The sequence below is a fragment of the Mastacembelus armatus genome, chromosome 19 (assembly GCF_900324485.2).
Source record: "Mastacembelus armatus chromosome 19, fMasArm1.2, whole genome shotgun sequence".
Lineage (NCBI taxonomy): Eukaryota > Metazoa > Chordata > Actinopteri > Synbranchiformes > Mastacembelidae > Mastacembelus > Mastacembelus armatus.
The window spans coordinates 10,288,534-10,300,803 of record NC_046651.1 but is presented as its reverse complement, the minus strand read 5'-3'; the positions used below and the strand labels follow the sequence as shown (position 1 = coordinate 10,300,803).

Genomic DNA, 12,270 nt, shown 5'->3' with positions numbered 1-12,270 from the left:
TAACTTACTTTTCATAACTATTCATGTACATGATGTATATTCAAACATACAAACATATTCCACAGCAGTAATAAGCTCACAAATCTTTCCACACAGACACAGAATCTGAAACTAAAGTATTAAAATACTTTAAAATAGCTGAGAAGCACCTTTGTGTATTTTTGGCACTTGAGGCAGTCATCTACACTACACCTCCCTGGAATAGTGTGCTCTCCTCCTGTGGATTGCCACTACTATGCTGAACAGCAGCGCCACTGCCAGGAGACCCACAGCCACTGCAAGAGCTGTTATGATACCTGTGGGAGAAGATGATGATGCTGTTTAGGTACACGTGAATATGAAACATTTGGAAGATTTTCAAAAGCCTTGATAATTTTAAACCAGACCGACTGTGCTGAAAAGTCCCACCCAAATTGAATACAGGAATAAACACATTGCAATGAAGCATTAAACTCTGCCAAATACATACGCTGAAATAGAAGCAAATCAAAGTCAGTGCAAGCATGAGAATATTAAAACTGCTCATTCACCTATGCTTGACCACCTTGTTCTAAACCCACACTCAAACTCCCAGTCCTCTGCAACAACGTCCCGCAGCAGCTCAGTGAACAAGGACAAAGGGCAGCGGTTCAAACCGTTGCATCCTGGCACAGGATTAGGATAAGGGTCACGCCAGGAGTCATTGCGGTAATACAGCTCCACAGAATAGGATCTGGGGAAATATTCAGATGAATATAATAAGATGACACATTATTATGCTAAGTGTTATGTAAATGGGTTTGTATCGTGTTATATTTTGACCCTTGCTGGAGTCTTGGGACTTTGCTAGATTTCCAAAAAGGAAAAGAGAAATGTGCTTAATTGGTTTGGTGTAAGTAAAAAGTAGCATGCGGATATTTAAAATGTGGTATGCTTTGGAAATCTGACCTAGATAGTGTAGTTAAATATGCAAAGAGTCGAGTGCATGTAGTGATGTTGGAAGGCAGTCATTACCCATCATACTCTTGGTAGAACTCAAAGAGTTGACAGGCAGCGTAAGGAGGAAGAAGGCTGTTGTAGACATCCAGAGCTGCCTGCAGGGTGATGAGTGTAGAGTCATGCTGGAATGACAAACAAACATCACAGAAATAAGGAGGTATAGAGATACAATGTGAATCAGCAGCTGGCACAACAGATTATAAATCTGTATATATAAAGTAATATAAATATAGTATATAATACTGAACTTACAGCTGAGTACATAATGAATTTTAGAGGGCTCCCCTGCTCTACAGCTCTGGAGAAATTCCTCAGGATGGCATTCAGAAGAACTCCTGGTGAATTCACAGTGTCAACAGTGAAAATGAAAATTTTCCCAGACACCAACACAGTCCTTTTGACCTTACTGAGCATCTTGTCTTAGCACTGTAATCATCTTTGTCCCATTAGCTCATATGTGCTAATATCCTCTTGGGAAACCTGACCCAGCACTTTACACTTCATAAACACAGCCAGCAGCCAGCAGCCACAGTATTAGACAGAGATTTTTTTTTTACTCTAATAACATTTTTGTCACAACAGTGCCTTAAATTAATTGCCTCTAATGTGAATCCCCTACCTCCCGAGAGTGTGGCCTTCTCTTTTCGTTTATGACTGAGGATGCTGTACATGACCTCAAATGACGCGATTCTTTTCAGGGTGTCCAGTACGTCTTGGGTGGCCCAGCGTGGGAGAGTTAAGTTATGGATCCTCTGCAATAGAAAATAACATTCATTACCCTACATCACTCTGCTAATCACATTACACAACACATGATTCACAACAAAGGGTGTTTAAATGGGTTGTATTCCATCATTTCTATTATCCCAGTTATTTTTAGAGCTGGTCTGAAGATAGCAGATGCTTGTTTTACGGGTCTGAATGAGTGTATTCAACCTAGCCTAGAATCCACCCATCTCTTAAAGCTTTAATTATCATTTCAATATGATGTCCTATTCATGTCTTACTGTATCTATAAAAAATTATGTTCCCACACTTCACTTCCCCTCCACCACCTCCCCGCCTCTCTACAGACCTCTCTGTGGTGAAGGAAGCAGATTCCTCTCTTTTCCCTTGTTCTGTTTGCAGCTAGTGTTGGTATCACGCTTCATTTGTGTAGGGTTTTGGGCCTTTTGTGAAAATTTACCTGACAGGTAAGAGTGTCGTAGACTCTCCATATTTTTTTGCCAACCAGTTTGGACACGGGGTAGCCTGTGTGGTTCGACAGCCCCTCCACAAAGTACTGCAAGGTGCAGAAAAGTGTATGAACAACCCCTTCAGCTGTGATAAGATAAAGCTCCAAGTATGTACACTCATTAAACAAAATCCTCCTTTTTTATGTTTTTAAACTTTAAAATAGCATAAATTAGCTGCCTCATCTTATGAGGATTTACTGCTGCAGGCTAGTGTTGTAAGTTCACTCCTCAGGTGAGTGTGAAAAATGGCACCATTTTGGTTCGTGCATGTAACTTGCAGGTACTGTGCCTCCAGTAGAGGGTGTTAAAATTCACTGCAGGAGGTCCTGTCCTGATCTCAAACACCTTAATAGACAGCACATGGGACTCAGTTTAATTAAAACCTCTTCATTGTAATTCTTAATCTAATTCAATCCAACTGTTAATTAGCGTCTCTGAGAATGTGAGAGAAATTGCACTGTGCAGTTTTTTGTAGGCACTGCACTCACCGTGCCTGAGAAAATCACTGAGAGGACATGATGTCTACGGCATAACTAACACGTCCACTGGAGGTGCTGATAACATTGGCACAGACAACCGTGAAGTATATATTTCACTGTTTTACAGAAATGTGCATTTCACAGTGTTTGCTAATTTACAAATCAAGGCATCAATAGGCAGAAAAGATATAGCTGAGGTGAAGAAAAGTCTCATTCCCAATAACTTTTATTATATAACTGATGATGCAAAAACAAACTTACAAACAAGATTTCTGTGGTTAACAGGCACATGACTCATGGTAAAGTGATGTTTAACAAACTGTGCTGTGAGCAGAATGTTCACGTCACAGAACAGATGCTGAGGGTGAGTTGCAGTACAGTATATTCAGAAGACTATCATCTTTAATGAGGTTTGTCTTACCTGGTGAGCCCTGAGGAACCTCTGGTAGGGCTCACTCTCAAACGTCTCCGTCATCAGCGCTCTGAACCTTGGACAGTCTTTGCCTGGAGACTTCAACAGCTTGAGAAATTGAAAACAACAGCACAACGTCAGCGGAAGAAATGCACACTTACTGCAGGCACTGTCAGTCTTCAGGGCACAATTATGCGTTCATTTCACACTTTAAAACAGTGGGGAATTTCAGGGCATGAAGCTCACAGCTGTAGGTGAACACAGCCAGCAACACGAAGAGACAGAGAGAGGGAGACTCCATTGAACTTGCACAAGTGTCTGTTCAGCTGTGTATGGCTGCGGTGTGAAAGGAAATATTTATGTGGCTCAGCAACCCACCTTGTCATGGGCCCTGGGGACGGTGTGCACTGGAATAGGTCGCCACAGTAACTGGGGCATGATGGGAGGCGGGCGTCTGGTTGGGGAGAACATCCCAGCGAGGCAGGCTTGGGCGCTCATCAGCGTGCGGTCATAGTCAGTGCTCCTCACATATAACTGTTGGATTGTAGGGGGAACATGGCATTAATATGTTGGTAATAGACTTGACATACACTTGATACCACTGCTTACTCAGTTCTTTCAAATGGGACACTCAGACCAAGTTTTTTCTAGAAAAAGGTAATGCACTTTGAAACTCTAAGGACTGCATCTGAATTTGCAAAGTGGAAATCCGAATAATTCACTTTCTATTTTTCTTTAATAAAGCTGCAGTAAAGCAGTAATTCATCAACAGAGTAATTTGACTGAGGTATTCCCTTAACACAGAAAGGAGGGGAGAGACCCAAGCAGATGAAAGAAGTAGAGGGGGGAAAAGATCCGTCTTGCTGTGATCTCTTCTGACATCAGCCTTTGCGCGTCTATATCCCTCTGTCACCCTGTGTCAGGTTTTTGCACACACTAAATCACGCTGATAAGGTTGGATGTTCCTGTGATGCGGAGAGGGCTTATTTTTCCCCTCCTTTTGTCAAATTAAAACAGACATGGCAGCACAGAGAAAGGTACGGTACAAGTTGACTGAGACTTGGGCGACAAATCATCAATGACAGGTACTGAAAAGAATTGTTATTTTTGTGGTAATTGTGAGTTATTTAAGAGAGGGAGAGGGAGAAGAGGACTGAATGCAAGGACAGAAGCGGGTAAGAGAGAGCACTGAAAAAAGGAAGACAGTCATTATAAAAAAAAAGGGCGGGGGGGGGGGGACAGCAGAAATAATATCTCCATAATGACAGTATGCTGAGCATGCAGTCCAGGGGCACACTGAACCAACATTCATGCTGCCAACTGTACATGGAGCCCAGAGGCAAGATTAGCCCACACTTTACAGCAAAATACAAGGCCATGGCAGTGATATCACCAATATGAATCATGCTAATTAGCTTAGTATGTGAATACAGCCATTACAGATGGTTGCTGGCCACACGTGAACTTCATTTAGCATGATGAAACATGAGCATGTGAGGGCATTACAATAGGTGACACAGGCTAACCAGAGCTAAAGAAAAATAGACATACACATATATGGTACGCGTACAGAAAGAGCCCTACCTCTTTGTTGTCATAGTCTTCTCTGAGAAAGTTTCCATAGCGCCTCCTTAGGAACCTGCCCAGCTCAAACTGTTGTTTCATGCCCAGCTGAAAGGAAAATTGCAAAACTGTTAGTTTTGTTTTGTTTTTTCTAGGATCTGACCTTTTTGCTGATGATTTGGCAGATGTAAGGTCAGAATAAACTGATTTACATAAAATAACAAATCTCACCTCTACTACAAGGCCTCAGATAACCAGAAATAATATGTTTATTCACTGTAAAGTGGCTAATTGGCCGAGAGCAGAACAATGTCACAGCAAGGAGGAATTTAATTAAAATTCTATACAAGCTTTTCTTCCATCACGGGTTTTTGAGAAACTGAATTTATAATGGAATAGAGTAGGTGAAATGTTCATCTGTCTAAAGCACACAGAGCCACAAAGGAGCTGAATCGCATGTCTTTATTTTACTTACTCTGTAAGTACCCCTCTATCAGTCTAATTTATATCTAAGTATTATATGGACTAGTTTAGAGTTTAGAGTGCCAACCCGGTTCCTGCAGGGAAACACTGGTTTCTGTACACACCCTAAAATTCTTCATATTTGGTGAATTAGTTTGCCACTCACTCAAACACACAGACTAAAACACAATACCTCAGTCAGCTGTCCGAAGCCCTGAGCCCACACGTCCTCCCCATGAGGATCCCTGGGATAGGACTCAATAGGCGTTCGATCACCATGTCGAAAGACCTTAAAAGTTGTCACAGATTATGTCACGTTTAAATGCCATGTTGCTGTGCCAGCCATTACAATGTGTACTTAAGGGGAAAAAAATCCACCATGAGACAGAAGTCTAGAAATAGAAACCCGTGATCCTGGACGGTTCAGTCTGGATTCGAGACACAAGAGTCATTTGATGACGTCATCAAGACAGAAGCTGGAGCTGCCACGTTTGTATTATTAACGTGAGGACTCACTTTGTGAACAGTGACATGACACATGAGCTGATTACACTGTATTATGGACACATCTGATTCACTACTGTCAGCACTACAGTGATTTAGACATATGATTGTGTCACAACCCACAAAGTCAAGTGAACAAAGTCATGGTTTGCTTCTAGATGTAATTATTAGTTTGATGCCAAACATCTTTCTGACACTAGAACAGAAACGCAACATTAAAATGAACTGAACTTTATTCAAGTGATATAAAATTAAGTAGTTGAATTATAATTAGATTTAAATAGTGAACCATTAATGAATAATTAGATATATCTTAAGGTCTGTGATTGAATTTAATTTAGTTTAATATACAATTCAATTATTTTGCCTAAATTCTACATTAACCATCCTGGTGCTACAGCCTACTATATACATTAAAGCCCAGCTGTTTTAACTAACACTTTGGACTTTCTGGAAAAAAAAAACCAAACAAACAAAAAAAAAAAACTAATAAATAAATATTTGTTTTAAAGGATGGACTTGGGGCTGTAAGCACCAAGCAGGAAGGGAACATGGTACTGTAATACAAATTAAAAAACCACAAAGAACAACAGGAAACTGTACTAACATATTAAAAGTAACTGTAAATACTGTAAAATACAAACTGTTTTTGTAACATTTTTGCATTTGATTATTAATTACTTATTTATATGTATATAGTGATGTACAGAACTAAGTGGGTTAATCAACTATAAAACTCCGCTACTAGATATTAAGTATTAAGTCCAACCCCGTTATATGTATTGTAAATTAAATTACAGTTCGCACTAATATCAGCTAATGTATCATCCATGACAGATTAACATATAATGCAAGTCAGTAGTAAGAGACAAGCACACCAGTCTAATATGTGTGGTACAGATAAGGAGCCTAAACGGATCTTTCTCAGATACTGAAAATACTCTTGTGATTTTCACTTAAATCCTTCATCAATCATCTTTTTCATTCTATCACTGCAGTATGGTGTAAAAGAAAGATATGCAAAGAGGTTTATGAATAAAGCTGTAACGTGCAAGATATGGTTGACACTGTTGGAGTTTAGGCTCAAAGTAATCCTTCGTGGCAGAAACGTGTAAATGCAATAATGCTCGCTGAACAGGAAAATACAGTGTAATCAGCAACAATTTACAGCAGCATCACACGCATGCGATCTAAACTAGCTTTCAAAAACTAAAGTGTCAGTAATTTCATAGTCATCTCGCATGCGATTACAACTGTGTGATTCTTGTGACACAGCTGAATGTGAAAAAGTAATACATTGTTCAAAATGTCATCATTATTAATTTTGTATATAGGAATTTAATTTTTTTAAAAAAAGGGTAGACTTACAGCTACGACAAACCTCAGCACCCGACACTCCGTCAAGCAGATGCAACAGAGGAGCAATAAACAGCCCAAACTTTTCTGGAACTTCCACATCTTTTTGAGTTGTCGAGCTTTTTCTCCTTTTACAGAGCTCCCCAGCTGATATGAGGCAAAATATGTCAAGAAATGTGAAATCTAAAGGACCACAAGGAACAGAATGTAATAAAAACATGTATTTAAATAAATTCAGTGGTTCTGCAAGATGTGCCTTTTAGGTCAATTATGTAACATATAAAATATGTATGTTAGGTCATCATTTTACTGTCCAGAATTTCTCATCTTGGTTTAAACATTCATTAAGAACCTATGAATGTGCCATATGCAGTAGAGTAGACAAACAAAAGAATGCCTTGTCAAAAAGCATTTAGCAGATCATGTAAATGAACATGTGCGCTTACCTCAGCAAACTTGTTCAAACATTTTGCTGTTCTGGTCAAACGATTCAAAGACAGGAGTGCACTGCTGTGCATCCAAAATCTTCAGTCATACCCAGATTGACATTAAGTGCATGTTCCAGTAAAGTGCTTTTATAGCCCTTGTACCTGACCCTATCTCTCTCTCTCCTTCTCTCTCTCTCTCTCTCTTTCTCTCTTTCTCTAACTCTCTCTCTCTCTCTCTCTCCCCCCGGGGATTCCTGGTCCCAGTCTACTTTGTCGTCAACTGGAGTCCAAATCAATGTCTCTGCTGATCCTCGGCCTTGGCTGACATGGCAGCCCACCGTGACAGCTATATTTGAGTCAATTTTTGATCTTAAGGATTCATGTTTGGCCTGTGAGAATATGGATACCCCCACTTTAAAGCCACAGTCACATATTCTTAAGGACACTTTGGCTTTAGAGAAATAAAATGGCAAAGAAATGGGTTATGTGTAGACACACCCATCTGGCATCTCGAACTGCATAAACACACACATACACACTTCCACACTGGCCCAGGGTCACAAACACTCATTATAACATACTATGTCATCAGCCACGGGTTTGGCCCCAAAATTACAGGGCCTGGAGTGTTTTCCCTGACTTGGCGCACATGTAAGTATCTGTTAGTATCAAAGCAGCTTTGTGGTATACAGCGGGATTAGTGAGTGTGAAAATGCACCATTAACATTATATTTGTTAAGTGTAAGACTAGATCTGTTATGTACCTAAAACTCAGTACTGTATATTACAATACAGGTGTGGCTTGTCAGTGTAACTTTTTGTGTACATAATAATGATAACTTATTGACGTAGACAACTATTAGTAGACAGAACCTGTAGTGGAAGTGTTCACTTTAGCATGAGTTACCAGTTAATATCAAAATGCCCAATGATCGTGTAACAAATATCACTCAAAAGGATGAGGCTGGTGTTATGTTTGTGTTTCACCTAAATACATGATATGCTGCTGCACTGATGACATGTTCCTTTATTTTGATAAACATGCACACTGTGGTTTGAGTCCATCCCATATTTATCAGCGTTAATACAGTAAATAGGTTCAAGTAAAGATACATATTTGTTTTGTTTTTTTTGTTTTTTGTTGTTTTTTTTTTTTAGAGCCACATCTGTAGGAACCAATGGGCATGGGCTGGAGCACCGGGCAGGGAAAGTTGGAGACAGATAGACAACAACAACAGGAAATTGCACCGGAGTATCACAAGTACCAAAATCTGTATACCTTTGTGATATTAAATATATATTTCTTTATTAACTATTATTTATATATTATCATGAAGAACAATAATGTAATATATGGTAAATTGGAAAGTAGCAACACTATACAGTCTTCAGTGTAACTATGAAGTAAATTATGGAAATAGAATGGAAATAATGAATAATGCACCTCAAAGCGCAGCACTTTGATAAATGTATTTAGTTACTTTCCACCACACACACTCCGTCCACGCATTTGGCTCATGTGTGGTAGTGTAGCTGGTATAGGTTGGCTTTGATACAACTGTACAAAAGGGCCAGTGAGTCCACCTGCACTGATCTACAGAACAGAAGGAAAAAAAAAGGATATAGTTTTACTATACAGGTCCAAGAGACATGCACACACACCAACACTCACACATTCGCTGCGGAAAATGCTGCCGTTGATACACACCAGTTCACCGAAGGGTCAACACATGCATGCACAGACTCACAACTCTGCATCACTCACGCAAAAATAAAACACAAACACACACACAACATATATTTCATCCTTTTCCCTCCCTCTCCCCCAAGTGGCCATAGTGTTTTTGTCTTTGTTGAAATAATTGCAGTGATTTTCAAGACCGTTGTCATGACAACGCAGAGGTTGATGCATGTTGACAGAATCTGTTGCAGGGCAACCGAGAGACTGAAAATGGGAGATAAGAGGTGGGAGGAGAAGTGATGCGCGTGTACAGGCATATATGTGTATTTGTGAAGGTGATGGTGGAGGCAGGGAGGCTTACATGTGTTTCACCCTATATGATGAATGGAGATGAGCAGTATGGGACATCTCAGCCCAAAAAAACAAGGCCCAAGATCAGGAAGGAACAGTTATGAGTGCATTGTGAGCAGAGGAAAGAGAGAGAGAGAGAGGGAGGAAGACGAGGTGCTATTTTAGTCCAGGCGTTGTCATGGAAACTGCAGCCTCACTACAAATGGAGACATCCAGAACACATGAATCGTCAAACTAATGGCGTGCGTAGGGCCCAGTGTGAAGCTACGCCATGGCTGTGCGACACTGTGCCATCTCAGTCGAACCCACCCCCAGCCACATGGCGCCCACCCCTCCAGCCAGATAACAGTGGCGTCTTCTTCATCACAGCGACTGAATATTAATGGGAGGGTACTTTTTAGGGAGTGGGATGGGGATAGAGCAGAGGGACAAATGCTTATTGTCTGGAGCTAAATGGCAGGCAATGGTGTCCGTTCAGCCAGTGACTCACATCCACCCTTCCCCTGTCTTTTAATCACCAGTCTTTTCCACATTTCCTTTCCTTCCCGCCATTCCTCTCCTCCTGTCTCTTCTTGTGTCTACCCCTTCACTCTCTGTCTGTCTCTCATCCTCTCTCTCTCTCTCACTCCCCCCTCTCTCCCATGCTCTGAAGGACGGAGGTATTCCCACATTTCTCCGTTGCTATAGCAACACCGCAGCGAGCACAGGAAAGAGAGGATGCAGGCGGGGAGGAGGAGGAGGAGGACGATGAGGAGAGGATGGAGACATGGTGGAGGTTGGGGGGGGGGGGGGTTAGTTGGTGTTCAGCGGCCTAAGATGAGGGGATGTGTGAACAATGCTAATGCTAATGGTAGCAGCAGCAGCAGCCAGCTGTGGGTGAATTCCAGTTTACATCATACTGGACACAGACTCACATGTCACATCTATTTTTGCGTAATTGCCAGTGAGAATATATTTGTTATGTATGTTGCTATGGTCATTAATACCTTCAACAAAATTATTCAAGAGAACTGTCTCTGCTCAGACTCTTTGTGTTGACCAGCTCTGCAGAACATCTAGTTTCATCATTTCTTGAGCATTATCTTGGGGAAAAAACAGAATTCTACATGGTGTATTTCTATGTAGTAGGCAGGTTGGGGCTGCTTTTTTCCCAGCACAAATTCCATGCAGGTCAAATAAGATACTAGACAAGAAGATGTATCTATGTGAAGTAAACACACAAGAGACTAGGGACCCTACTGGGACCATCACCCCATTCAGTCAGTGCAGAGCTCAATCTCATTCTCTTATCTTTTACATTGTAAGGCAGTAGAACAAGGCAGTGTTGCATCAATTTGCCAAGATTTAAAAATGTGCCATTATAAAAAAAACAATGTGGTCTGAAGTATAATTTGTCTGACTGACATAACACAACAGCCCAGACTGAAATAAATATTCTGTCATACATGACACAGATAATGATTGCCTGTGCTGTTTGGTACCTGCCCTACTCTTCTGCATGTCCTCTCTTCTCAATCAATAACTCATCTCTTGATGTATTGTTATCACCCATGGGACAAAAATGTCCTTCTTTAGGACAATACAGGGGAATGAGCAACATGGGAGAAACAGGATGGATGGACGAGTTTGCTCTTCCTTTGTATGCCACTAAAGTATTCATGCAAGAAATATCTGTGCCCTTCTTTGTTTTTTTTTTTGGGTCAATATCCATTAAAGTCATGATGTGATGACCTGTCCCTGCACAAAACACAGCCAAAACAATATTTGCTTTTTTTTTTTCAGTAATTGGAGTCATTCGAAACCATGAAGGTCATAAAAATAACAATGAGACGCCACATTTTCTGCTTTTTGTTATGGGCGAGGATATTGCTCTGAATCCATTCCTTGAATACACACCACAATACCTGGAATGTATAATTAAAGTATTTAGCAGATTTTGTTATCCAGTATCCAGACATACTAACATCATTATGTTTGCATGGTAAATATGAAATTACAGCCAGAAGCTGATTACAGAAGCTTGACATAAGATAAAGACCTCAAACACAGCTCTAAATAAAATACACCTACCAGCACATTAAAACTCACTAATTAAAATGCTATATCTTGTTTGTTTATTCAGTACAGACATTTAAATGTAAAAACAGTTTTTTTTTTTTTTTTTTACATTAGTTGTTTGCTGGATTTCTTGCTTCAGTGCACTAACTTGCTTTGTGTTGCTATGAGGCTGCAACAACAAAATGCTGTTTTCACACTTGTTTTTGTGAATATCAAGTAAACGAGAGTTAACTGTAAAGATGCTAATAGGGAGATTTTGTTAGCACTGGATAGAGCCAAGTTAGCAGTTTGCTCTTGTCAATTGGCTCATCTAACCGTCAGTAAAAAAAAAAAAGAAGATGCAAAACAGGAAAACTGTATTTCTGTTCCTTAAACAACTAATGCCAGAGCTGCTCATGCAAACACTACTGAAGCACCAACTGAATAGTCCCATAGTACAAAATTTATGGTACCATTAAAAGCCAAAAGTACCACAACATTAACCAAGCAACTTAAAAACATCTCCAGTCTCTTCAGTTATGGTAAATCAATACTGAAGTAAGTGTAATAATCTAATCACAACATCAGCACTGTTCCTGGAAAGTGTGTCTGAGAGTGGGAGTGCATGCACTGGGGAACAATTGCTACATACCTTCCTCCAGTAATTACATGGGAAGTGTCTGTTTATAATGTATGGTGAAAACCAAATATTCATTGGAAACTAATTACATTTAATCTCCTCTTCCATCAAAGGCCAACAGTGTAGTAGGTACTATGGGTGAGA

The 12,270-nt window shown here is 40.2% G+C and overlaps 1 protein-coding gene across 1 annotated transcript; it reads right to left on the bottom strand.

The window, feature by feature from the left end:
• Positions 1-133: 133 nt before the first annotated feature.
• Positions 134-7,463, bottom strand: LOC113135159 (testicular acid phosphatase homolog). Its single transcript, XM_026314860.1, has 12 exons — positions 7,436-7,463; positions 7,002-7,136; positions 5,323-5,418; positions 4,689-4,775; positions 3,483-3,638; positions 3,114-3,212; positions 2,165-2,260; positions 1,598-1,730; positions 1,231-1,313; positions 994-1,100; positions 531-712; positions 134-296 (listed from the first exon to the last, which is right to left on the bottom strand). The coding sequence occupies exons 2-12, from the start codon at positions 7,089-7,091 to the stop codon at positions 187-189; spliced, it is 1,239 nt and encodes a 412-aa protein (XP_026170645.1). The 5' UTR covers positions 7,092-7,136; positions 7,436-7,463; the 3' UTR covers positions 134-186.
• Positions 7,464-12,270: the final 4,807 nt, after the last annotated feature.

Coding starts and splice junctions, on each gene's coding strand:
- LOC113135159 (XM_026314860.1), bottom strand. CDS start 7,091: ATGTGGAAGTTCCAGAAAAGTTTGGGCTGTTTATTGCTCCTCTGTTGC. Junction 3,639..4,688: donor AAGACTATGACAACAAAGAG/GTAGGGCTCTTT, acceptor ACAATCCAACAG/TTATATGTGAGGAGCACTGA. Junction 297..530: donor AACAAGGTGGTCAAGCATAG/GTGAATGAGCAG, acceptor CTTCTCCCACAG/GTATCATAACAGCTCTTGCA.